Genomic DNA, 27,907 nt, shown 5'->3' with positions numbered 1-27,907 from the left:
TAGCACCCAATTTGTGATGACTTCGGTGGAGAGAAAAGGTGATGTGTCGATAATGATGCTTAAGAAGTGGACACCCCGAGAACTGACTGATGAAATCCAATTGTTACTGACAAAGGTTGAAGAAGAGGCCCGAATTGATGATATTGAAAAGAAGGGGAGGAATTGTAAGGAATGGTCCAGCAATTCGTGCCACTAAGGGATTTGAAGGGTTAACATTGAGGCCTGGGTTTAGGTGAGAAGAGAACAAAGGGATTTCTTCAGAGAAAAACTGCTGACTCTGCATGGACGTGCAGTAACTTCTGATAGCCGGCCAAGAGACCACCAGATAAGGAGGAAGAATATGAGCCTCCCCGTCCGAGCGGCCCCCGAGAGACTAACAGAGACTGATAAGCAGGTGCCCCTGGGAGGACTTCGGGTTCGGGAAACCAATTATAATAACCCTGCCTCTTCTAGAAGTAGTAATGAATATGTATTAGCCTAGGAGTATAAAAATTAGCTGTCTTACGTAATGGGTGTGTGTCCTAGTGGAGCAGAGACTCCCGTCGCACCCAGCGCTGTTTGCTTGCCTCTATTCGTTTAATAAATTGTAAACTTTGATTGTAATCCTATTTGGGACTCAGTCATTTATAACAGCCTTCATCCCCACGACCCCCCAACGACCACCACCAGTGTACGGTATGGACGGTACATGTACGGTACAGTGTACGGTATATGTACGGTACAGTGTATGGACCACCATATGTAACTCTTTACTGCATAGAACCAAGGCAAGTTGCCCTGTTGGGGTGCGCATGCCTTTGGGAGCTATCCCGCATGTGCCCGGCACCAAAATAAACCACATACCTACTTTATAACTCATTTGCTTTGAGTTGTAGAGTTCTTCCATGAATCAGGCTCACACTCTTATCAAGAGACTATCCTTGGTAAGGGGCCCAAGGCTTCTTGCTTTAGTTAATTTGCACAGTATGCTATAGTTAGCAAAGAGATTAAGCAGCATCCACTAGTTTGATACTGTCAGCGCTCTATCTGTATTTGCTAAGATTGTCCTAACTCCCTCTCTCAGCAGAACCCTTTATTCCCAAACACGTTGCTTTCCTTTCACTCCCCACATTCACCACCTGCACTGAGGCAGCGTGGGGCCGGCGGCGGGGCTCAGAGGATCCCTGAGGGGGCCGCTGCTGTGAGCCCCGGCGAGGGCCGACCCTGACACCGGTCCCCACACGTCCGAGGCCTGGGGCCGCTCCCCATGGCCGGCCTCCGCCGCGGCGAGGCGCTGCGGAGCGGCGGCCGCTCTGCGCGGCGCTCGCCTGCTCCGGCTGCGGAAGTGACGGCAGGCGGTGGAGTCTGGCGGCCTCCGGGGACATTTTCTCCGGCGTCGGGGGCGTAGTGGCGACCTCGGCTCTTCCCGGTCGTCCATGCCCCAGCCGCTGTCCCCCGGGGGGGAGGCCAGGAGGGGCCCTCAGCGCCCAGGTGAGTGCGGGCAGAGCGGCCGGGCTCGGCCGCTGTCGCCGACGTTACCTCGTGACCCGTCCTGGTGTCGCCCCCGAGGGGTTACGGGCGCTGTCCCCCGGGGGTGATTTTGGGGAAAGAAGCACAACTTTTGGAAGCGGAGGTTTGGGGCTGCGCGCCCCGCCGTTGCTGTACGTGGCCTCCTTTTCCTTGGTGGTGTGGGAGGGGGTGTTTTTTTGGGGAAAAGTTGTGGTGTCATCACTCACCCAGCCCGAATTGGCTCATGAGGTGTAGTGGGTGCAGCTGTGGCTTTGAGCAAGGAGAATATAAAATTTAACTCTGTCATTTGTTCCTCTTTAAATAAAAAGAGGGACAGACCGAGCAGCTTGCAGCAGCCAAGCACTTTCACCAGTTTCAGTATCACAACTTTGCATTGAGGCTATCAGGCAAACGCCTACGAGGCTGCTCCGGAAAGTCTCCCCTCCTCTTTTTGGGTGGCTGTGCAGCTGGCAGGGAGCTTTCAGCCTTGCTTGGCAGCTCCTCGTTGTGATTATGTCTTGGTTTGTTCATGGTGGGATCCGGCTGCGCGTGTCGATGTCTGTAGGTATCTTTGTGAAGCCCTAACTGCGATAACTGAGTTAAACGAGGTCTTGCTTGCAACTCCCTGCGTGCTTTAAACCAGCACAAAGTTCCTCGCTGCACCTCAAAGGCTGTAACAACTTGGATGTGGAGAGGCTGTGGCATAAGTGTAAGTCCTGTTTTATATATATATATATATATTTTTAATTGGCTTGTAATTCTGGCTTTTAAAAATGAATGAACAGTAAAGCTTTGAACCCGTAATCGTCTCCTTAAAAATGTAAGTTTCCTCTTAAACACCTCCCCTCCAAGTAGATTTTATTTGGTTTTAAGTCTTTTCTGGTACTTGTCAAGCATGAGGCCAAATAGCAGTCTCACAGGATAGGATACTTAAAGTTTTCAAGCTAAAAACTTTAAGTGCAAATTTATTATCTGTTTCCTTAGAACAGCAGACAAACATTTACACTTAAAATGTTTGTCTTAATCGATTTAGGCAACTTAATATACTTTAATAAACTTAAGGTCTGACCTTGGTGATATACTATGCACTCCAAATAAGTGGAAACTGGGTATGGTGCTCCTTTGAGGTGTTCATTGTGTGGTCCTCCTGCCTCTCTTCATGCCCGTAATTGCCGTTTCTGATAGAAGAGCTGAAGTCAGGCAGTGCCAGCAGTGCAGCTTCCCCTGCTGCCCTGGAGGAGGGAAAGCTGCTTTTGTGGAGGGAATAAGTTTGTAACGACCTCAAAGGAGAACAGTAAGTTACTCGTGAGGTGTGTTTGCTAAACTCAAATGCCTCACATGGAGTTCAGATTACACGTAAACACTGAAAGCTAATAAAAGGTTGCTTTCTGTGGTTCTGGCATACCAACAAGGCTGGTATTTTGTCTGGGTGGCTAGGAGGAGGGACGGGGAGTGAGGGAAGGCAGTGCGTGAGTATAGGCAGCTGGTATTTGTGCTCAAGTATGAGAATAACACTTTTGACTCATTTTTGACTCATTTCACTTGAATTTTTAATTATAATGTGTTGACTGTTTCAGTTTGCTCTTCGAGCTAATTGCTAGTTGGCTAGTACATAAGCTTCACAAAAAGGAGTGATGAGAAATTCCTGAGAAATCAGGAAGAGGAAAGGATTCTTTCCTCATATGGTCTCGCACACGATGTGCGTTGTGGTGCAGCCCTCTGTGCTTGCATGAGGGCTGCCCGCTTGGTAAAACCCGAAGCGCACAAAAAACGAGTTGGGAAATGAGTGGATGCATCGAGCTGGGTACCACGGGGGGGGGAAGCAAAAAGGGAAGAAACCCGAAGCTGACTGCAAGGCAGTTATGAACGGTAAATACGTGGTGGTCACAACACAGGCAAGCCGAGCTGTGCTGTAACCAGTAACGGAGGGGTAGGAAGGATGTCTGCGTGTGTCTGGCAAACAGGCAGATCGCGTGGGCAGCTGACAGTGGGGAGGAGGTGGGGATTAATGAGGTAAAATAAGATTGGATGAACAAAGAGTAAATATAGAGAATCATGAGGGGCTTTGAATGCTAAGCGTTAGGGAGATAAGTTGGTGTAACTTGATCAGAACAACAAGAAATAATTGCCTCGTTTTTCCTCACTGCCTGTCTCCTCGCTGGGTGTTTACATTTAAAGTGCAGGCTTTTTCACCTCGCCTCCAAGGCCAGAACCGATTTTGTTCACTTTCTTCGCTATTTCTTACGTATGATCCCATCATCCCCCTGTTCCATCAAGGATGCTCGTGCCATTTGTGACCCACCTGGATATCAGCATCTCACTTACACATCTGTTACTGAGGTGGGAGCCTCCACACGCTGCGCTGAGGTGGCTTCAGTTTGTGTGAGCTGTCTGATTACCCTCTGGCCAAAATATTAACGCTAAAAACATTGAAAGCTTGGAAACTTTTCACATGAGTAAATTGTTCCAAGCAACCTGTGTCTCTTCTCTGTAACATCTCAAAGGTGGTGGGTTGATGGTACTTTCTGACAGCATGGGGTCAATCTCTGCTTCTGGGTTTTTGTCTGCAGCTGACCACGTGGCTTAGAAACCCATAAACGTTGACAGAAACTGGGCAACAGACTCAATAACACGTTTACTAGATCAAAGTGAAAGATTTCGGTACTGTAGCAGCAAGCACATAATGCTCTTCAGAAGAGGCACTCCTGGGAAGAAGTACCGGAACTTAAAAAGCATTTGCTGACTTGTGCGTTGTGGGTAGCAGTGGGGAACCAAAAATGAAACTGCAGCGGGAGAGCGGGATGGGCTTGGGGATGGGAAAGAGCTCTGGGATAAAGAAGTGCTGCTGCACAATTACAACTCTGAGACTGCAGCTTAGGCTGTGTTCAGGACAGCAGGGAAACCACTTCTGGCTCAGTTTTCCAGCACACAAATCGGAGCTTGGTGGAGAACTGGTGCTCGTGCCTTTGACTTCAGTGCTGTAGCTGTGGGGCAGCTGAGCTGTTACGGCACCGGGATCTGCTGCAGCGAAAATTACTGCTTTGAGTCTGCAAATTGGGAGCTAGGATGTAACTGCTACAAATGGGCAGTTCTGAGGGGAAAAAAGAAACAGAACAGTATCTGTCAACTTTTTTTTTTTTAAGTACAAATTTGGATATAGAATAAATGTAAGCCTCTGCAGTTGCCTTATCCCAAGAGTCCATCTCTGAACTTTCCTGGAGTGACTGATACAGTGTCACTCACCCAGTTACTGTGAAGAGTTAGAATTGAAATTTGTGGTTGCTTGTTCACACTTGTTTGTGTTCCCTCTTCACATGGCTGATGAGCAGGAGTAGAGCTGGTATGGTATAGTAATTTCTGCCCGGATGTGACTTTGTTTCTGCAGTTGAGGCACGTGCCGATTACTCATTCAGGACTGGAAATGAGATGCAGCTCAGTAGCTGAGGTGTTGCTGTTACACTGTTGCAGATGCATTACTGAATGCACAGGGAGGTCAAGCAACGTGGCTGTGGCGAGTCATCTTTAGATTCAGAGTGATCCAACGTAATATGCCTTTTTATTTAAGAAAGTATTTGTAATCAATTTTAACACATAGCCTGCCTCTTGAATGTTCACAAATGGATTTAATTAGCAAAATAGTGTACAGGCTTTGGCCATATCGCACCTTGTGATACTCATCTCCCAGAAGACAGCTAAAAGCTGTTAGATCTCAAGCTGGGAGCTTTTAAACCATAAGAACAGGTGGACAGAAATTAAATGCAGGTAGTGAAGACTCAAGCTAGCATTTTTGTTTCAGTATGCTTGGATCGTAGCTTTGACTTCATAGTGAGACTTCTGCAGCGTCCTGCAGGATGCTCTTCTGCTTTTATGCTTTAGAATTTCCTGAAAGTGAGCAGGCAGAGACTGACTGTGGTTGGATAATGTTCTTGCCACGCTTCTTCTGTAATGTCTTGTCTCACAGTGCTTGGTCGTTAGTCTTCCAAGACTATTTCGGAGAAAGCAGACTTCACTTCCATTCATTCAAAATGGATAGAGACCAAGAGACTCGCAGTAGCAGAGCTGGGAATAGCTAAGTGCCAGACTTTGCAATGCCAGTTGTCTGTGAGTAGTTTCTACAATTTCAGTAATTTGTTTTTCATTGGGAATATTATGTTTCCATGATAGCAGTTTTCACTGTATGCTCCAACAGTCCTGTCAAACTTGCTGAAGTAAAAAGAAGCAACTTAACATGATAGCCAGATAAGATTAAGATAGCACGGTTCTCCTTTACCCTGGTTTCTAATCAGCTGGAAATCTCCGGACTCCTCAGTTTACTCTCCCAGTTCTTGCTCTGTGGGAATCACAGAATTGTAGGGGTTGGAAAGGACCTCGAAAGATCATCGGGTCCAACCCCCCTGCCAAAGCAGGTTCCCTAGAGCAGGCTGCACAGGTAGGCATCCAGACGGGCCTTGAGTATCTCCAGAGAAGAAGACTCCACAACCTCCCTGGGCAGCCTGTTCCAGTGCTCCGTCACCCTCGCTGTGAAGAAGCTCTTTCTCGTATTGGTGCAGAACTTCCTGTGATCCATTTTGTGGCCATTACCCCTTGCCCTGTCCCCACAGACCGCTGAAAAGAGGTTGGCCCAATCCCTCTGTCTCCCACACTTAAGATATTTGTAATCATTGATAAGATCCCCTCTGTCTTCTCTTCTCAAGTCTGATATGAATGCCAGCTCTTGCTATAGAGAGATCTAAGTAACATGGTACAAGCAAAATTTTAGGGAAGAAGAGTGATAAAGGCTGGGTCAGGAAGCTGTGTATTAATCCTATGTACTCTTGTTAGAAATACAATGTAAGATAAGGGTTTTTTTTTTTTTTTTAGACTCTGCTGAGGAAGTAAGTTGGATGAAATTTCGGTAGCCTGAGGCCTCCTTGTGTTTCACAGGATGTCTTTTGGAAATGAAGTTGTCACTGTGGGAAAAAACATGCTTGTAGGTAACAGTGCCCATGAGCTGAATTACTTATAAATACCATTTGAGTTGTCAGTAGCTGTGGTTCCTTCAAAGCTTGTAATACCTTTGGATCAGCATTGTGTAGAATCTATGAGGAGTTAAAATAAATATTTGTGTGATTTTTTTTTTTTTAAAACCTACCAGATGAAGTTTTATTTTCCATGGCTCCAGCTACTGATATTAGTAAGTCATCTTAAAGGCAATTCACAGGCTTTGGATCCCAGGCCATGCTTGATCTACAGTCTTCATCAGCCCACTATAATAACAGAAACTCCAGAAATTGTTGAATACAGCAAAACTAAGCTAGGGAAATCTAGTGAGTATCATACTGTAGTTAGATAACTTTTGAGGGCTTATGAAGCTATAGACCTCACATAGTTTAAAAGTGGGTTCGATAAGACAATTGATTTCTCTTTTTTTGGATTATAAGATGAAAGTGCTTGTTCTACTTAACAGCTGTAGTGAATTTCACTGTTCCTATGGAATTCATAAAGCTACAGTAACGATAAGGCTGTGTTGGATGAACACCATGGGATTTAATTAATATTCCAAACTTAATGCTATTTTTTCTTCTACCTTTTTCTTTTGTTAAGAAGGTTGTATATATGTTATTTATACGTCTTCTATTGCTAACTATTAGCATTATTCTTAAGAAAGCTCTTCCATATGAGCTTCTTTTCTTAAGTAAAGAACAGTAATGCAAAAATCATTTGGGGGTAAATAGTGTTTTTATTTAAGGGTAAGTGGGGCTTTTTTCTGTTAATACCTGCATGGTACTGATGAAAACTACCATCTAGTTTTCTTTTGCTCTCTTTATAGTTGGTAACTCGGTGTTCTCTTAGGTATGCTGATATTTAATCCCTGTAGTCAAATATATGCAAAGTCTTCTGTACATTGTGGGAAATAAATGTCTGTTTCCTGGTCTGTAGTCCTCTCATAGCAAAGGTCCGATTTCTTCACCTATGTCAACTGGAAGTAAATACTTTAGGAAGTATCTGATAGTAAAAAACAGCATTAAAAGCATTATTCATAATGCACATGCAGTTGGTTTCTGACCCAGTCAGTTGTGTTTTAAAAATACCCAGAGTAGCTTTTGTTCAGTTGTAGAACCAACCTGTGTACCTAATACTAATTTATTCACCTGCTGGCTGTCAAAAGCTAATTAACCCTCTCCTGCACTGTCCTTTTTCCTTACGTGCTCTGTTTTCCTTCCGTAACAGATCATACCCCAGTCTCTTGCATTCTGCCTGCGTCCAGACATCTATGGCTGCTGTGTCCTGTGAGAATTTTTTTTTGTTGTTGTTGCAGTAGTTTCTTAGGAAACCTCAAATAAGGAGCAGTGCATTAGGATTCGTAAAAATACAGACTAAAAGTTTGGCTGTCTTGTTAGCTGTGGTCTTGGTTACAGTCCAGCAGCACAGGTGAACTTTCTTAGTGAGAAGGCAGCAGGTTGTTTCTGCTGGAGCTATGTCTGTTGCTTACTGAGTCCTTAGGTCACAACAGAGCAGTGCCATGAGCGCTTCCTTTAGTGGAGCACATTGGATGTGTAAAAACTACATTAGCAATCTGTTAGACACCAAAAAATTACCATGAATTGGTATCTCTGATTACTGGTTTAAAAAAAAATTTGGGACTTTGTTGTCAATAACAGCCCAAGAGCAGTTGATATCTACTATTGCTAAAATTTTCATAATTTGATTGAATGCAGCATGACTTTGTCTTTAGTGTATTAATGCCATTTATTTTTTAGTAGTATGCCTACTGCAATTTCATATCACAGCATTTAGATTTTGCACTTCTAGCTTAATAGTTAAATCAAAAAATTAATGTTAATAACTTGTGGATGAGGCTTATAGATCCTTTCCAGCCTTTGTGTAGAGTCTGGGTTTGTCACCTAGTTCTTCAGCTGTCCAGACCATAAAATGGTTATGTCACTGCCACGTGTGGCAGGAAGATACTGGCTTGAGGAGGAAAAAAAAAAAAAAAAACAACACGGTATTGGTATTGAATTAAAGTATTTGAAGCTTTAAAATACATGAAATGTGGTTTGCGTTTACTCCCTCCATACTAACATGTGACAAAGATGTGTAAAATGGGCTGATCGTAAAATACTTGTAGACTGTAAATTTGCTTAATATGTCTGTTAACTCATCTTTGTTTAAGACAGATGGCTGTCATAAATTCATACCATTGCTAGTCCATTGAATGACTTTGGCTTTTAGGTAGCTTTAAGAGATTGTGAGCTGCTGGTGATTCCCTTCCTCTGCTGCTTCAGCTGTGAGAGGAGCGCAGGAGCAGGCAGGCAGCCCCATAACTGGAAGGGAGCAGTTGCACAGAACTTGACAAAAAAGTGCTCTCTGAGTGTGTCTGTGCTCCCCATGTCAAGAGTTGTTTAATTACGGGGTGATATTTTGCGAGATCAGGTGAATTGTTCAGTGTTTTCCCTCGCTGCAGGTCTGTCACTGCTGTCCTTTGCGTTAGGCTGCTCACCTTGCTCTCCTGGACTGCAATTCTCTGATCTCGTTCAGTCCACTGGCCCTGTGATAAGGTGGGGAGCTTCCTTCTGGGAAGTCAAATCGCAGACGGAGCAACAGGTAGGCAGTTCTGCCTCCTTACAGTGGCTGGAGAGGCTGAAGGGCTCGTGGAGCTGCAGTATGAGTGTCCCACAGCACTCACTGCTGCTTCACATTTTCCAAGTAACAACAGCAGCAGGGTACAGTGTGTTTGTGTCTGTCTGTGCTGGATCTGCTTTGATTTTGTTGGAGACAGCAGTGAGATGACTCGTACTTCAAAGTTATATTGCTCTTGCCTTTTGAGCTATTAGCGGGTAATGCAATGTGTGATTACTTTCAGGCTTTTACAGATAAATGTTCTTAATAGAAAGCAAATCTGGACTCTGAAGATCAGGATTGAAGTGTTACTGTTGTTTCCAAGCAGTTTAAGATGTGGCGTTTCTGTGAGAGTTGCTTTATTGACCACAGTAGAACAACGGACCAATGTTTCTGGAGAAGAGGTTTGCTTATTTAAAATGGCATGAACCAACGGAGGAAGCACAATACATTTCTTCCATTTCTCTTGACTAATAGAAACGGATAGGTAAAATGGGAAAGTTTGTTAAACTCAAGATCTTAGAAAAAGATAGTACATCTCTATGGCTATCCTCAGTAGGGTGATCTTGTGCAAGCTAATTGTCCTGGTTCCAGTTAGGACAGAGTTAATTTTCCTCCTAGTAGCTGGTAGGGTGCTATGTTTTGGATTAGGATGAGAAGAGCGCTGATAACATGCTGATGTTTTAATTGTTGCAGAGCAGTGTTTACACCAGGCCAAGGACTTTTCGGCTTCTCGCTCTGTCCTGCCAGCGAGCAGGCTAGGGGTGCAGCAGGAGCTGGGAGGGGACAGACCCAGGACAGCTGACCCAAACTGGCCAAAGGGGTATTCCATACCATCTGACGTCATGCTAAACAATATATAGGGGTGGCTGGCTGGGGTGGGGGGCCGGCTGCTCGGGGATAGGCTGGGCATCGGTCAGCGGGTGGTGAGCAGTTGCATTGTGCATCACTTGTTTCATACACATTATTATTATTAATACTATTATCATCATCATCATTATTGTTATTATTATTTTCCTGTCTTAATAAACTGTCTTTATCTCAACTCACCGGCTTCACTTTCCCGTTTCTCTCCCCCATCCCAGAGAGGGAGGGGGGAGGGTGAGCGAACGGCTGTGTGGTGTTTAGCTGCCGACCTGGTTAAACCACAGCACTGATATGTGGCAGAGAAAAAAAGAAATGAAGTATGCCTCTCCTTGCATTGATTTCTACCACTAGTTTTATTGAAAGAATAAGGAAAATCTGAGTGAAACTCTTAAATTTTTAGGAACAGATACTAATAAAAATATGCCCTCTGTAATTTATGGAGTAGAGAATGCTGTAGACTTTAGGTCATTGTGCAGTTGAAAAAAACAATAGTTATGCTCTGAGAAAGAAATTGTATTTTAGAAGGGTAAATGTGCCTTTATCTGTATGCTAATGGACTTATTTTTACAAGGGCTGATTTTTGTGGGATTTCAGTGCAGCTGGTGAATGTTTCTGGAAGTCTGTGTCAACTTGTAAACTAACCCATAGTTGGTAGTTATTTTATTTGTATAGTTTATTTTATTTGGAAGAGGCAGAATATGTGTATTAGACATTATAATGCGAAGACCTGTATTTAAATGTAAAACCTTGTTTCTTATTAACAATGAAAAATGTTGCTTTTAAAGGTTGCAAAGGATGTTTGACAAACCTTTGTTTTAATACATATGCTTGTAGCTTTTATTCCACATTGACTAATTTGTATTTTCCAGCCTGTTGAGCCTGCAGTAGGAGCAGTCTGTTATAAATGACTGAGTCCCAAATAGGATTACAATCAAAGTTTACAATTTATTAAACGAATAGAGGCAAGCAAACAGCGCTGGGTGTGCCGGGAGTCTCTGCTCCACCAGGACGCACACCTGTTACGTAAGGCGGCTGGTTTTTATGCTCCTAGGCTAATACATATTCATTACTACTTCTAGAAGAGGCAAGGTTATTATAATTGGTTTCCCGAACCCGAAGTCCTCCCAGGGGCACCTGCTTATCAGTCTCTGTTAGTCTCTCAGGGGCCTCTCGGACGGGGAGGCTCATATTCTTCCTCCTTATCTAGTGGTCTCTTGGCTGGATGTCAGAAGCTACTGCATGTCCGTGCAGAGTCAGCAGTTTTTCTCTGAAGAAATCCCTTTGTTCTCTTCTCACCTAAACCCAGGCCTCAATGTTAACCCTTCAAATCCCTTAGTGGCACGAATTGCTCGACCATTCCTTACAAGTCTATTTTTAACTTCGGTTTGTTTATGCAAAACCAGTTGAAACAGAGCATTACTTTAATCCCTTCTTCTTTTGTTTCACACCTCAGTTCTCTTACCATGTCCCTTGCAGAAAGGGCCCTATTCTTTAGGGTTGCTACCAGGCCTGATTTATGAATCATCTGATAAAGAGCCAACTCCACTCCCAGAAATGTGCCCTAGGTAGAATTGTATGCTCATGAGTCAGCTTCAGGACAGCATTTTCAAAGGAACACTATATAAATTACACAGTATCCATGTGGGGGTGGCTCAGTGCTATGAAAAATCTGATCTAGAGCATTGTGTACGCGCATCCACACAGCGCTGAGTCAACTGTCTTGAGTTAAATTGACTCCTGGTTGCACTTGTGTTGTTTTAAGTGCAGAGGTATGTGTGATACTTAGCATATGCCTTTTATTTCCCTCTAAAAATGTGTGGTATCCTTGGGGAGGAGGTGAAGGAGTGCAAAAGACAGCAGTTGGGAAGTCCAGAAAGCATCCTTGTTTGTCATAATGCAAGTTAGGTTTTTTATAGTGGTTTAATTCTGTGGATTGATTAGTTTTTAATTACTTAAGCATTTTGTTGTTGGGCTTATCCACACAGTGTTAGTATGAGAATGGCACTGATGAGTTTGCTGCGTTAAGAAGCCTGATGGATGTTAATGGTGAGGAAGCAGGTTAGAGTAGAAAAGAAGGCATGGCAAATACGCGGATACATCTGCAAAGGTTTTAGGCAAACATTTGGAAGTGGCCAGTCACTGGAACTCCACATTTTCAGTCGTGTGATTCTCTGCCACAAGTGGGCACAACTTTGGTGTTTGTCCAAGTTATTATTCTGTTAGTATGAAGTAGACTTGGGTATTATTATATTAGGTGGGTTGAGAACTGGCTGAGTGGCTGAGCTCAGAGGGTGGTGATCGGTGGAGTCCGGCTGGAGACCTGTGACTAGCGGTGTTCCCCAGGGGTTGGTGCTGGGTCCAGTCTTGTTCAACATCTTCATCGATGACCTTGATGAGGGAATAGTGTCTGCCCTCAGCAAGTATGCTGATGACACAAAGCTGGGAGGAGTGGCTGACACGCCAGAAGGCTGTGCTGCCATTCAGCGAGACCTGGACCGGCTGGAGAGATGGGCAGTGTTGTGGTTTAACCCGGCTGGCAGCTAAACACCATACAGCCGTTCGCTCACCCTCCCCCCTCCCTCTCTGGGATGGGGGAGAGAAACGGGAAAGTGAAGCCGGTGAGTTGAGATAAAGACAGTTTATTAAGACAGGAAAATAATAATAATGATGATGATGATAATAGTATTAATAATAATAATGTGTACGAAACAAGTGATGCACAGTGCAATTGCTCACCACCCGTTGACCGATGCCCAGCCTATCCCCGAGCAGCCGGCCCCCCCACCCCGGCCAGCCACCCCTATATATTGTTTAGCATGACGCCAGATGGTATGGAATACCCCTTTGGCCAGTTTGGGTCAGCTGTCCTGGGTCTGTCCCCTCCCAGCTCCTGCTGCACCCCCAGCCTGCTCGCTGGCAGGACAGAGCGAGAAGCCGAAAAGTCCTTGGCCTGGTGTAAACACTGCTCTGCAACAATTAAAACATCAGCATGTTATCAGCGCTCTTCTCATCCTAATCCAAAACATAGCACCCTACCAGCTACTAGGAGGAAAATTAACTCTGTCCTAACTGGAACCAGGACAGCAGGAAGAAACCAAATGAGGTTTAATAAGAGCAAGTGTAGAGTCCTGCACCTGGGAAGGAACAACCGCACGTATCAGTACAGGCTGGGGGATGACCTGCTGGAGAGGAGCTCTGCGGAGAAGGACCTGGGGGTCCTGGTGGACGACAGGTTGGCCATGAGCTGGCAGTGTGCCCTGGTGACCAAGAAGGGCAATGGGATCCTGGCGTGCGTTAAAAGGAGCGTGGCCAGCAGGTCAAGGGAGGTGATCCTCCCCCTCTACTCTGCCCTGGTCAGGCCTCACCTGGAGTACTGTGTCGAGTTCTGGGCTCCCCGGTACGAAAAAGACAGGGATCTCCTGGAAAGAGTCCAGTGGAGGGCCACAGAGATGATACGGGGCCTGGAGCATCTTCCCTATGAGGAAGGACTGAGAGACCTGGGTCTGTTCAGCCTTGAGAAGAGAAGACTGAGAGGGGATCTTATCAATGATTACAAATATCTTAAGTGTGGGAGACAGAGGGATTGGGCCAACCTCTTTTCAGTGGTTTGTGGGGACAGGACAAGGGGTAATGGCCACAAAATGGATCACAGGAAGTTCTGCACCAATACGAGAAAGAGCTTCTTCACAGCGAGGGTGACGGAGCACTGGAACAGGCTGCCCAGGGAGGTTGTGGAGTCTTCTTCTCTGGAGATACTCAAGGCCCGTCTGGACGCCTACCTGTGCAGCCTGCTCTAGGGAACCTGCTTTGGCAGGGGGGTTGGACCCGATGATCTTTCGAGGTCCTTTCCAACCCCTACAATTCTGTGATTCTGTGATTGTGGTCAGCTCCTCAGTATCCAGGTTGTGTGCTGCTTTTCTCCTTCCCATCTCTCCTATCCTTAGACACATAGTCTATCAAGTGCTTGATTCAGAGCTCTTGCTGCTCTTGCCAGTGTTTACATTTTTAATATATATAAAAAAAATAAAAATTGACTTACAATTTTATTAGGCTAAGTTGTATACATTTGTCTATAACTCATTTACGTTTTATTCTACCCATGCTCAGTTGCTTTGGGTAAATGGGAGATAATTATTTCCATCAGCAGTGGATTGTTTATGTAAGTTTGAGCCACTGTATTCTTTAGTTCCATATAAATTTAAAACCATTTAGATGAAAACATGGACATCTATGATACTGGAGCTGTAAGGTATATTTCCTCTGGGCAGACCGCTGTAGTTATCTCTCTTTTCTAAACAAGTAACTAATCTGCAGCTCTGCACTTTAACTTTTCTTTCAGGTAGTCACAAAACATACTTGATATCATTTTCTGCAAAACTGTAGGTGCAATTTCTTTTTTTTTTTTTTTTCAAATTATAGCTTGTGAATGAATGGCTAGTGGTGTGAGGAGGTGAGTTGCTCAACCTTTTTTTCTTTAAATGCTAAAATTGCATTAAAAAACAATGTTTTGCTAGATATATATTTTTAATGTAAACAGTTGCTGGAACCGGTGTAAGAACAGTCATAAGCAGGGAAAAAGAAATGGTCTGCTGGACTTTGAGTAAGAGGACACTGTGGTGTCTGCATCAGTGGAGGTTTTCAAGATGTGACTGGGCTTTGTGCTAGGTATTCTCATCTAGGCTCCCTTTTCCAGGAGAGGTTGGACCAGGTGATCTTCTGAGGTTCCTTACTGCCTGGGCTGTTCTGTGAAATGTGTCAGTAGTGAACTAAAGGTTCTTAGCTGAGAGGGTGGTTCGGTACTGGGACAGGCTCCCCAGGGAGGTGGTTATGGCACCGAGCCTGCCAGAGTTCAAAAAGTGTTAGGACACTGCTCTCAGACATAGGGGCTAATTTTTTTGGGTGGCCCTTTGGGAACCCAGGAGTTGGACTTGATGATCCTTGTGGGTCCCATCCAACTCGGGATATTCTGTGATTGTTTTAAGAGCAAGCTGCTATGAGGCGCTTCTGGAGTAAGAATCTGTCATACCCACAGCTGCTGGGAGAGCACTGGTTTCATTCTTTGTAATTGACTTGTGGAAATCAGACTCTATAACCTCGGAATGGTTATAAAGCAGGTATGTTTATTTGCTACTGCACGGGCACAAGGGGGATAGCTCCACCTAACTTGCGCACCAACGGTTACTGGCAGCGTGCTTATGTGGGACAATAACGTATTAGTGGGACAAATACGTACTTATTTACTGGGACATTAATTTAGTGGGACAAATACATATTCATTTTATTTCCCTTAAGTCTCTTGTATATTCATCAGGTCTCCGAAGAATCATTAATGTAGGTTCCCGCCCCTATTCACATGCATAGTGGAGTCCTTGGGTGGTCCTGCGGGGCGTACTCTGGTGGTCTTTTGTTGAAGGCCAGAAGTCTTCCTTGCTGCTTATCTTCTGGCCTTTCCTGTCTTTGACAGACTTCAGCAGTCAAGCCAGTTCTTGCTGGTTCCATTATCTATGCATATGGTCTTTTATTCCCTTATCTTTGGGTCGTTAACATACAATTGTGCTAGCTAAGACCTAGGAATCACCATCATTTAACTTGTTCCCTGTCTCAGGTCCCCCCTCTTCTTTATCCTAAGCAAATTCTTTTGTTTATAACACTCCTCCTTGATTCAAAGTTTTCATAAAATTCTTACCATTTTCTACTTGGAGGCAGGTTCCTGCTTGGGGTGGTAGGTGAGCCCTGTCCCTGCCCACCTCACCTTCCCATCTACCCTTATATAACAGGTATGGAGCTCTAGAACATGACAGTCAAAACAACAATGTAGACAAAAGCCCGTCCCAGTTGGAGAGGGTGCCTAAGGCAAAGCAACCTACCCCCTGCATCGCTACACCTTCTGTCAAGAAAGAAACAAGGGTTATCATCATAGGGGACTCCCTTCTGAAAGGGACAGAGGGCTCAATAGGCCGACCGGACCCAACCCACAGGGAAGTCTGTTGCCTAGCTTGGGTGAGAGACATTGCTAGGATAGTCACTTGCCTGGTACGGCCCACCGACTACTACCCGCTACTGGTCTTTCAGGCTGGTAATGACGAGGTAGCAAGTAGAAGTCCGAGAGCGATCAAAAGGGACTTTAGGGCGACTAGTTAAAGGTTCAGGGGCACAGGTTGTGTTTGCCTCTGTCCTTCCGATAGGGGGGATCGATGTTGACGGACTCGTCACATTAACACGTGGCTTTGGGACTGGTGCAACCGGCAGAAGTTTGGGTTTGTTGATCATGGGAAGGTCTACGCGACACCGGGCCTGCTGGCACCAGATGGGATGCGCCTCTCTCAGAGGGTGAAAAGGATTTTTGCTCAGGAGTTAGCGGGGCTGATAGGGCTTTAAACTAGAGTTTAACTAGGGGGACAGGGATAAAACCACACACGCCAGTGATGAGCTAAGGGGTGGTGTGCTAGAATCAGAGGGACTGTGTGCTAGTGAGGTCCTTCGGTCTGCTCCACAAGGTGCTGCGTGCAGGGAGGTGCATTTGAAGTGCTTCTACACAAACACACGCAGTATGAGGAATAAAATGGATGAGCTAGAAGTCTTGGCCCAGTCCCACAGCTACGACATCGTCGGCATAAGCGAAACCTGGTGGGATGAGTCCTGTGGCTGGTGTGTTGCAATAGATGGTTACAGGCTCTTCAGGAGGGACAGGCAGGGTAGGCGAGGTGGGGGGGTGGCAATGTACTTGAAGCATGGGCTGGACTGTGTGGAACTTCAAGTTGCCATCGCCAAAGTTGAGAGCTTCTGGGTAAGGATTAAGGGACAAACAAATAAAGGGGATGTCGTTGTGGGAGTCTATTACAGACCACCTGGCCAGGATGACAACGCCGATGAATTATTCTTTGTGGAACTAAGAGATGCCTCGAGATCAACTCCCCTTGTCCTAATGGGGGACTTCAACTTGCCAGACGTCAACTGGGATCACCACATGGCTGACACGAGCAAGTCCAGGAGGTTCATAAAGCACCTAGATGATAACTTCTTGGTGCAGGTGCTAAGGGAGCCAACTGGGAAAGGTGCCCTCCTAGATCCGTTGCTGGAGAACAGAGAGGGTCTTGTGGGGGACGTGGCAATTGGCGGCCGTCTCGGTCATAGTGACCATGAAGTGGTTGAGTTTAGAATTTATGGTGACAGAAGGAAAACTGCCACCGAAACTTCAGCCCTGCATATGGGGAAAGCAGACTTCAGGCTGCTCAGGGAACTAGTCAGCAAGGTCCCCTGGGAAACTGCTTTTGAAGGCATTGGCGTCCATCAGTGCTGGTCAGTCTTAAAGCACTGCCTCCTAAAAGCACAGAATCAGGCGATTCCAAAATATCAGACGTCAAGCAGGCGGGGCAGAAGGCCAGCCTGGCTGACCAGGGATCTTCTACTGGAGCTTAGGTGGAAAAAGAAAGTGTACGGCTGCTGGAAGGAGGGTCAGGCGACGAGGAAGGAATACAGGGATGCTGTTCATGTTTGTAGGGAGAAAATTGGTGTGGCCAAAGCCCAACTAGAGTTGAAGCTGGCCAAGTCTGTGGGAGACAATAAAAAAGGTTTTTTTAGATATGTGAACAGAAAAAGGAGAACCAAAGAAAACGTGTCTGCTACTTGATGGGGAAGGTCTCCTCACAGACAAGGACATAGGCAAAGCAGAGACGTTTAATGCCTTCTTTGCCTCCGTCTTCAACATTGATGATGGGCTTCAGGACCCAAGGGTGCCCTGAGCTGGAGGACTATGATGGTGGGAATGACAAACTCCCAACCGACCCTGAACGTGTGCGGGATTTGCTGCTCCACCTGGATCCGTACAAGTCCATGGGTCCGGATGGGATTCATCCCAGGGTGCTTAGAGAGCTGGCTGACGTCATCGTGGGACCTCTCTCAATTATTTTTCAATGGCTTTAGCCTCCCTCGTCGTGTCCTTGCAGGCCCTGACAACACTTCTATACTCCTCCCAAGAGGACAGGCCCTTTTTCCACATTTCATAGACCTTCCTCTTCTTTTTGATCTTATAGATGAGCTCCTTGCTCATCCACGCAGGTTTCCTGCCCCCCTTCCCCGATTTCCTACTCTTAGGGATGCACCGATCCTGAGCTTGGAAGAAGTGCTGTTTAAATGTAGACCAGCTCTCACAAGCACCCTCGCCTTCTAGCAACCTAGCCCAGGAGATACCCCCAAGCAGGTCCCGGAAGAGGTCAAAGTTGGCTCTCCGAAAGTCCAGGGTAGCAATCCTGCTTTTTGCCTTACTTCTTCCACCAAGTTCCATCTTGAACTCCACCATCTCACGGTCGCTGCATCCCAAGCTGCCCCCAACCTTCACATCCCTAACAAGCCCATCCCTGTTGGTAAGGACAAGGTCCAGAAGCACCCCCCGCCTCGTCGGCTCCTCCACCACCTGTGTCAGAAAATTGTCTTCAACGCATTGTAGGAACCGTTTGGACTGCTCGTGCCTGGCCGAGTTGCTTACCCAACAGATGTCTGGATAATTGAAGTCCCCCATGAGAACCAGCGCCCGTGATCGTGAGGCTACTACCAGATGCTTGTAGAAGGCCTCATCGACCATGTCCTCCTGATCTGGTGACCTGTAGTACATCCCCACAACAGTGTCTCCCATACCAGCCCACCCCTTAATTCTCACCCACAAGCTCTCCACTTGTCCTTCACCCTCCCCCAGGTGGAGCTGGGTACACTCTAATTGCTCCTTCACATAAAGGGCAACCCCACCCCCTCACTTCCCCAGCCTGTCTTTCCTAAAAAGGACATAGCCCTCCATGACAGCATTCCAGTCATGCGAGCTGTCCCACCACATCTCTGTGATCACGATGAGATCGTGGCCCTGCGACCGAACACAGATCTTGAGCTCATCCTGTTTATTTCCCATGCTCCGCGCATTGGTGTACAGGCACTTGAGGGAAGCAGCGGGCGCAGTTACCTCTGGAGGGATGCAAGAAGATTCCGGACGGGGTATCGGGATCATTACCATCTCTGAGGAGCCCTCAGACAATCCTATGGGACAACTCCATCCTTTACTGGATGCGAGGGGAAACCTAGTTACTAAGGATGAGGAAAAGGCTGAGGTGCTTAATGCCGCCTTTGCCTCAGTCTTTAGCGGCAATACCGGTTGTTCTCTGGATACCCAGTGCCTTGAGCTGGTGGAAGGGGATGGGGAGCAGGATGTGGCCTTCGCTATCCATGAGGAAATGGTTGGCGACCTGCTACGGAGCTTGGATGTGCGCAAGTCGATGGGGCCGGATGGGATGCACCCGAGGGTACTGAAAGAACTGGCGGAGGAGCTGGCCGAGCCGCTTACCATCATTTATCGGCAGTCCTGGCTATCGGGGGAGGTCCCAGTTGACTGGCGGCTAGCCAATGTGATGCCCATCTACAAGAAGGGCCGCAGGGCAGACCCGGGGAACTATAGGCCTGTCAGTTTGACCTCAGTGCCAGGAAAGCTCATGGAGCAGATTATCTTGAGGGTCATCACGCGGCGCTTGCAGGGCAAGCAGGCGATCAGGCCTAGTCAGCATGGGTTTATGAAAGGCAGGTCCTGCTTGACGAACCTGATCTTCTTCTATGACCAAGTGGCGCGCTTGGTGGATGAGGGAAAGGCTGTGGATGTGGTTTACCTTGACTTCAGTAAGGCTTTTGACACAGTTCCCCACAACATTCTCCTCAAGAAACTGGCTGCTCGGGGCTTGGACTGGCGTACGCTTCGCTGGGTTAGAAACTGGCTGGATAGCCGGGCCCAGAGAGTTGTGGTGAATGGAGTCAAATCCAGTTGGAGGCCGGTCACTAGTGGTGTCCCCCAGGGCTCGGTACTGGGGCCGGTCCTCTTTAATATCTTTATCGATGATCTGGATGAGGGCGTCCAGTGCACCCTCAGTAAGTTTGCAGATGACACCAAGCTAAGTGCGTGTGTCGATCTGCTCGAGGGCAGGAAGGCTCTGCAGGAGGATCTGGATAGGCTGGACCGATGGGCTGAGGTCAACTGCATGAAGTTCAACAAGGCCAAGTGCCGGGTCCTGCACCTGGGGCGCAACAACCCCAAGCAGAGCTACAGGCTGGGAGATGAGTGGCTGGAAAGCTGCCTGGCCGAGAGGGACCTGGGAGTATTGGTTGATAGTCGGCTGAATATGAGCCAGCAGTGTGCTCAGGTGGCCAAGAAGGCCAACAGCATCCTGGCTTGTATAAGAAGCAGTGTGGCCAGCAGGTCTAGGGAAGTGATTGTGCCCCTGTACTCGGCTCTGGTGAGGCCGCACCTCGAATACTGTGTTCAGTTTTGGGCCCCTCGCTACAGGAAGGACTTGGACGTGCTCGAGCGAGTCCAGAGAAGGGCGACCAAGCTGGTGAGGGGTCTGGAGAACAAGTCTTACGAGGAGCGGCTGAGGGAGCTGGGCTTGTTCAGCCTGGAGAAGAGGAGGCTCAGGGGCGACCTCATCGCTCTCTACAGTTACCTTAAAGGAGGCTGTAGAGAGGTGGGGGTTGGTCTGTTCTCCCACGTGCCTGGTGACAGGACGAGGGGGAATGGGCGAAAGTTGCGACAGGGGAGTTTTATGTTGGATGTTAGGAAGTACTTCTTTACAGAAAGGGTTATTAAGCATTGGCTGCCCAGGGAGGTGGTGGAGTCACCATCCCTGGAGGTCTTTAAAAGACGTTTAGATGTAGAGCTTAGCGATATGGTTTAGTGGAGTACTTAGTGTTAGGTCGGAGGTTGGACTCGATGATCTTGAGGTCTCTTCCAACCTAGAAATCTGTGATACTGTAACTCAGCGGTGCTTCCCTTCTGCCTTCAACAGTGACAGCAGTGACAACTTCCCCCAGCCCTTCTCTGTCACTTGTAGCTCCCCTCCCTTCCCCCATCAAACCTAGTTTAAAGCCCTGGTAACCAGTCCAGAGAGCTTGCTCCCCAACACACTTGTGCCCCACTTGCTGAGTTGGAGGCGGTCATCAGCCCACACACCCGGCTTTTCAAAGGACTGACCAAGATCGAAATACCTAAATCCCTGGTCCGGACACCACCCCCTCAACCAGTCATTTACCTGTCCCGTTTTCCTCCTTCTTTCTGGGTCCCGGCCACCCAGCGGGAGGACAGAGGAGAACACTATCTGCACCCCCGATCCCTTCAACATCCTTCCCAGGGATGCAAAGTCCTTTTTAATATACCTCATTTTTCTAGTTGCAGCTTCCCTGGATCCAATCTGAATGACAAGAGGATAGTAGTCCTCCGGTTTAATGAGCTGTGGCAGAGCCTTCCTAACGTCTCTGACACGTGCCCCAGGAAGACAGCACACCTCTCTGGATAGATTGTCTGGTCGACAAATGGGAGCCTCAGTGCCCCTGAGCAAGGAGTCTCCTATCACTAAGACTCTCCGTTCTTTTTTTTGTGGCACTGGTTGTGATGTAGCACCCCACGCTCCCTACCCACGTAGATCCCTACGCTGAGTACTTCCCCCAGTGTTGACACGCTTCTCCGGGTTGCTTCCCAGGTTCGGACTACTGTCCAGACCCTCAACCTCTTCCTTTTCCTGCCTAAGAGCCTCAAATCTATTTCCCAAGGACACCATGGGGGTTGGTGGCATCGTGGGTGTCGGGGGCAAACGTCTCCTTCTGCTGCGAGCTGTGACGAGGGTCCAGCCCCTTTTCTCTTGTGGGCGGTCAAGCCCTCTGTCCTGCATGTGATCTGCTGGGTCAGCTTCTACTGCTGGCAGGGACATAGGAGGGGGCTGCAGGGTATCAGCAGGGGCAGGTTGACACCTCCTATCTGTTACCCTCAGAGACTCCCAGGAGCCCCTCAGGCTGCCGATTTCTCGCTGCAGCCCAGCCACCTGCTCAAGGGCTTCCTTAAGCAGGGCACACCTGCACCCACGACATTGAATTGAATGAGCTGTGACAAAGTACATGTCCTACATGGGTCAGCAGTACAACAGAGCGATCCCCAGATCAGGCTGAGCTGCAGGAGCCCCACACAACTGCAAGCGCGTGCAGGTGTTATTACAGAGCATCCCCAAAAATCAGGCTCAGAGCAGATGATGTAATCTGCAATTGGGCTGAAGTAGCAAAAGCCTCCCCAAGCACTTGTGTTATTCCCAGTTGGGTGATTATTTCCTAATATGCAGCAGCAGAGAGGTCCAGCTGGCAGTCTCCCTCCAGGCTGCGGCACAGCTCGCCCACCACCTGCCCTGACCTCCATGGAAACACTCAACAGCTGCCAGGGCAGAGGGCAAAGCCCAAAATCGAACATTTTCTCAGCCAAGCGCGCTCCTGTCTCGGCAGCACCCCTGCAAGTTGTTCCTGTACTGGCATCCAATCCTCAGTTTGGAGAAGCCAGGCTGCCGTAAAATACCAGCAGCTAGGAGGGATATCTCTGCCCTGCAAGGCACCCTGCCCATGCAAATGTGTAACTGAAGAGCTGAGACATCTTACTGACAGTCCATTTGCTGCATAAATCTCATTTATTTGACTTTCCCTGTTCTCATCAAAAGCTGAACTGTAGGACCTGACAACTGGCCCCTGATTTATGTTGCATGTGCTGCAGATGGCTCAGCTGTGGCACACAGCTCGCATGCAGCTGCTGGCTATTTTTTCTCCTTATGTTTCCAATGCTGGGAAGCAACACACGGCTATCTTTGGACAGCTCTTGAGTCAGAGTCTGGCCCTGCTGCCCTCTGTAGTCGGGCTTTTTGCCAATGAGTGGGCCGCAACACGTGCTGCCATGCTGTGAAACAGCACAGCCAGGAACCACGCAGCTGCCCTCAGGGTGCAGGAGTAGAGACCCCTCTTCCCCCACCAAATTTCCCAACCGGTGCGGTATTGTGTGATAAAGTGGTGCTCAGGGAGTGCCACTGCCCCCAGGAAGCCTACTCAAGCCTTGAGTTATGGTAACACACGTGCAATAAAAAGCCTTTGTGTGTTAGCTGAGTAAGTCCTGAGGCTTTCATTGACAAGCAGGGCTGGTAGCATCCTCAAGGTGTCATCTAATCCATTTTACTATCTCAAAGCATGATCAATTCTCCTTAGCATAATAAATGCTTAAGCAAAGCATTTCTGATCTGCTCTTAAAAGCCTCAAGTGATTAAGATTCCATAATTGTCAGGTCACGACCTCCAGTGCCTTACAACGGCTTCCTTGTTAAACTGCTCTCTAATGTCTGCCCAGATGTGTTCTGTTTCTGACTATGACTTCTTTTCCCTTCCACGATGGGAAAAATTACCTCTTTGAGGCAATTTCCCTTTAGCCCGTTTAACCCATGTGTATATACAGAATAAACAGTTCATCCACCTGTTCTTGCCATCTTGATTTTTAGCCCAGAAAGAACTGAACAGTCATGAAACTGAGGCAACTAATCCTTTCCTAACTTTCTAATTAAAAATCCTGAAGATAAACACCAACTCTCTCTGGCATCTGGAAGAAGAGAGAGATCCCATGGGCATCAGCTCTCTGAACATCCTTTAATTCTTCCCCATCAAGGTGAAAGAAATGAGGTGAGAAAGATCACAAGATGATGAGGCTGTGGCACTTTACTTACACTTCTGTCTTCCTGAGCTTGCAGATTCTTAGAAATCAGAGATACATGTAATCATCATAATCATCAGATGCCAATCTCATGATCCTATTGCTTCAAGAGAGGACATGAAGCAATAGACTGTCTCTTCCTGCAGATCAGTGAAATCAATTTCTGAATTGAAATAAGCAGCAGCTCCTGGTGACAGGCACACCATCACAGACAAGGACATAGGCAAAGCAGAGACGTTTAATGCCTTCTTTGCCTCCGTCTTCAACATTGATGATGGGCTTCGGGACCCAAGGGTGCCCTGAGCTGGAGGACTATGATGGTGGGAATGACAAACTCCCAACCGACCCTGAACGTGTGCGGGATTTGCTGCTCCACCTGGATCCGTACAAGTCCATGGGTCCGGATGGGATTCATCCCAGGGTGCTTAGAGAGCTGGCTGACGTCATCGTGGGACCTCTCTCAATTATTTTTCAATGGTCTTGGGAATCTGGAGAGGCCCCAGTAAACTGGAAGCTGGCAAATGTTGTGCCGATTTTCAAGAAGGGCAAGAAAGAAGACCCTAGCAATTACAGGCCTGTCAGTCTCACGTCAGTGTCTGGTAAAATCATGGAGAACATAATCCTTGAAGTTATTGAAGCGCACCTGGGGACAATGCAGTCATTGGTCCCAGCCAACATGTGTTCACGAGGGGTAGGTCCTGCCTAACAAATTTGATTTCCTTTTATGATAAGATCATCCATCTGGTCGATCAAGGGAAACCAGCTGATGTGATCTTTTTGGACTTCAGCAAAGCTTTTGACACAGTTTCCCATAGGATCCTACTGGACAAAATGTCCAGCATACAGCTAAACAAAAACGTCATATGATGGGTGAGCAATTGGCTGACGGGCAGGGCTCAAAGGGTTGTGGTAAATGGGGCCACATCTGGCTGGCGGATGGTCACTAGTGGGGTCCCTCAAGGCTCCATTTTAGGGCCAGTCCTCTTCAATGTCTTTATAAATGATTTGGATGTAGGACTAGAAGGTGTTTTGAGCAAATTTGCCTACAACACCAAACTTGGAGGAGTTGTGGACTCGGCTGAGGGTGGAAAGGCCTTGCAGAGAGATCTGGACAGATTGGAGAGCTGGGTGATCACCAACCACATGAAGTTTAACAAGAGCAAGTGCCGGGTCCTGCACCTGGGATGGGCAACCCTGGCTATACGTACAGACTGGGCGACGAGACGCTGGAGAGCAGCCCCGCAGAGAGGGATCTGGGGGTTGTGGTTGACAGCAAGCTGAATATGAGCCAGCAGTGTGTCCTGGCAGCCAGGAGGGCCAACCGTATCCTGGGGTGCATCAAGCACGGCATCGCTAGTCGGTCGAGGGAAGTGATTGTCCCGCTCTACTCTGCACTGGTGCGGCCTCACCTTGAGTACTGTGTGCAGTTCTGGGCACCACAGTACAAAAAGGACGTAAAACTGCTGGAGAGTGTCCAGAGGAGGGTGACGAAGATGGTGAAGGGCCTAGAGGGGAAGACATATGAGGAGCGGCCGAGGTCACTTGGCCTGTTCAGCCTGGAAAAGAGGAGGCTGAGGGGAGACCTCATCGCAGTCTACAGCTTTCTTGCGAGGTGGAGTGGAGGGGCAGGTGCTGATCTATTCTCCTTAATCACCAGTGATAGGACCCGCGGGAACGGTGTCAAGCTGAGGCAGGAGAGGTTCAGGCTAGACATCAGGAAGAGGTTCTTCACTGAGAGGGTGGTTGCACACTGGAACAGGCTCCCCAGGAAAGTAGTCACTGCACCAAGCCTGTTGGAGTTTAAGAAGCATTTGGACTGTGCACTTAGTTACATGGTCTAAAATTTTGGGTAGACCTGTGCGGTGCCAGGAGTTGGACTCGATGATCCTTATGGGTCCCTTCCAACTCGGGATATTCTATGATTCTACTTGATGGTTGATTTGTTTACACTTATAGGTTTCATAATCATCTAGTCCTTTCCTACAGCACCAAAATGCACACTGTACCAATACACAGGTTAAGAATACAAATAAAAGCAAGATCAGTATTCCTTTAAACAAGTGCTTAAGCCAAGAAAAGTTGGGTAGCCAAGAGGTCATTTTGTTCCATAATTCTCGAAAACCCCACGAGGGGTCACCTTGAACTACCTTATGTAAGATCTTGGTCTTTTCCCAATTATTTTTGAGATCCGTCTCAATTCGTCCTGCCTTATTTACATACATACAGCAACTACTATTTATTAATGTGCATACTCCCCCTTGGGAGGCTAATTAAAGGTTTAGTGCCTAAAACGTTCTTATTGATTTGTTCTACTTGCTTGCCCAAAACTATAATATGTTGTTGAAAATATTGAGACAGGGAACAAGATAAAGGATGTCGATTCCTAGGTCTTAGCTAGCACAATTGTATGTTAACGACCCAAAGATAAGGGAGTAAAAGACCATATGCATAGATAATGGAACCAGCAAGAACTGGCTTGACTGCTGAAGTCTGTCAAAGACAGGAAAGGCCAGAAGATAAGCAGCAAGGAAGGCTTCTGGCCTTCAAGAAAAGACCACCAGAGTATGCCAGATGACTGACCACCCAAGGTCGTATTTGTATGCGTATTTGTATGCATACAAATAGAGAGAGAACCTGTGTTAATGATTCTTCGGAAACCTGATGAATATACAAGAGACTTACGGGAAATGAATATGTGTTTGTCCCACTAACATAAGCACGCTGCCAGTAACTGTTGATGCGCAAGTTAGGTGGAGCTATCCCCCTTGTGTCCGGTGTGTGTGCACAGCGCTGAATAAACATACCTGCTTTATAACTATTCCCAGATTATAGTGTCTGATTTCTGCAAGTCAATACTGGTTTCCTGCTTCTGTCAGAACTTATCTTTGTATGGCATTTGGTAAGGCCTGCCGTACAATATCTCAAAGGGGCTTAGTTTTACCAATACATATTGGTTTCTTGACAGATTTTAGTAATCTGTTCTTTTATCAAATGATTCATTTTTTCCACTTGGCCATTTGCCTGTGGCCTATACGGAGTGTGTTGTTGCCAATCAATCCCCAGCACTTTGCTGACTTCTTGGGTCAGTTCTGCAGTGAAGTGTGGTCCTCTGTCAGATGACATTACTGAGGGTACACCAAATCTCGGTGTAATTTCATTCAACAATACTTTGGACACTTCTCTGGCTTTGTTAGTTCTACATGGGAATGCTCCTGGCTATCTGGAAAAGGTGTCTGTTAGTACCAATAGGCATCTAAACCCCCCCCTTTTCTTGGGAGTTTGAAAAAATCAATTTGCCACTGTTTCCCAGGAACATTTCCCTTCACTATTGTTCACATTTGGGGTTTGACTCCTGTCTGTGGGTTATTTTTAAGACATATGACGCGCTGTTTCAATACCTATCTGACAATGGTGTACAAATTAGGTCCTATCACTTTTCTACTTAAAAACTGATATAATATTTCAGCTCCCCAGCGTGCTTTATTATGTTCTCCAATTACCATCCAACATAATATGGTATCACAATTCTTCCATCATTTATTTGTGCTAAACCTGTAGGTAACACTTTCCGTTTACATCTTCAATTAATTGAATATCGATTTTAGAATATTCTACTTCATTTTCTAAGGCTTTTGTTAATGCCTGGTTTTTCTGTTCCTGGTACTAGTGACTCTCAGATGCCCATTCTGCCGCCCCTTTGGCTTCTGCGTCAGCCAATCTATTTCCTCTTTCAATATCAGTATCCCCTGTTTGATGTCCTTTACAGTGCATAATGGCAACTTTAGTAGGCAGGTATACCGCTTGGAGTAACTTCACTATCTCTTCTGCATGTTTAATTGAGGCTGATAAGAGGCCTCTCTCCTTCCAAATTGCCCCATGTGCACGCACCACACCAAAGGCATATTTCGAATCTGTCCAAATGTTAATTCTTTTCCCTTTTGCCAGCTGAAAAGCTCTTACCAAGGCGATGATTTCAGCCTTCTGGGCTGATGTTTGTTACCGCATATCCTGTGAGGAGACATTCCTGACTTAGGAAGCTGCTGCCATCTATGTACCAGTCCTCCGCATCTTCTAGGTAAGTGTGGTAAGCTGGAGTATACCTTGTCCATGGTCTTGATGCAGTCATGAATGGGTGATCTGGAAACTCTGTTATTAAGGAAAGAGGCTGGGTTCACAGTATTAGTGCCAAAAATATTTGGTAAACTAATAGCCCATTATACACATTCCTTTTCTTCTTTGGTAGCTATTAACAGGTCATCTACGTATTGCAGCAGCGTCCCCTTTTCCTGAAGGGGTTTTCCAAGCTTCAAGATCACAGGCTAGTTGTTTCCCGAATATGGTGGGGCTGTCCTTGAACCCCTGTGGTAACACAGTCCAAGTAAGCTGAGGTTTTTGTCCTCTATTAGGATTTTCCCATTCAAAG

At 46.9% G+C, this 27,907-nt stretch overlaps 1 protein-coding gene across 9 annotated transcripts in view; it reads left to right on the top strand.

The window, feature by feature from the left end:
* The first annotated feature begins 849 nt into the window (after window positions 1-849).
* Window positions 850-27,907, top strand: part of LOC310888815 (protein ARK2N-like) — a 65,017-nt gene continuing 37,959 nt past the window's right edge. For 2 of the 9 annotated variants that reach the window (XM_083852421.1, XM_083852417.1), the window contains exons 1-2: window positions 1,316-1,470; window positions 27,430-27,559. Coding sequence is in view for 4 of the 9 variants with exons in the window: in XM_083852416.1 (XP_083708542.1) it covers window positions 1,416-1,470 (55 nt within the window). In the remaining 5 variants the exon portion in view is untranslated. Of the gene's footprint in view, window positions 1,471-1,494; window positions 2,198-7,698; window positions 7,758-27,429; window positions 27,560-27,907 lie in introns of those variants that run through there. The other 7 variants (XM_083852415.1, XM_083852416.1, XM_083852414.1 and 4 more) reach the window with 7 other exon arrangements.

The sequence above is a fragment of the Anser anser genome, assembly GCF_964211835.1.
Source record: "Anser anser genome assembly, contig: SUPER_W_unloc_1, whole genome shotgun sequence".
Taxonomy (NCBI): domain Eukaryota; kingdom Metazoa; phylum Chordata; class Aves; order Anseriformes; family Anatidae; genus Anser; species Anser anser.
The sequence above is the reverse complement of the archived record's forward strand: the minus strand, read 5'-3'. Positions and strand labels throughout refer to the sequence as shown.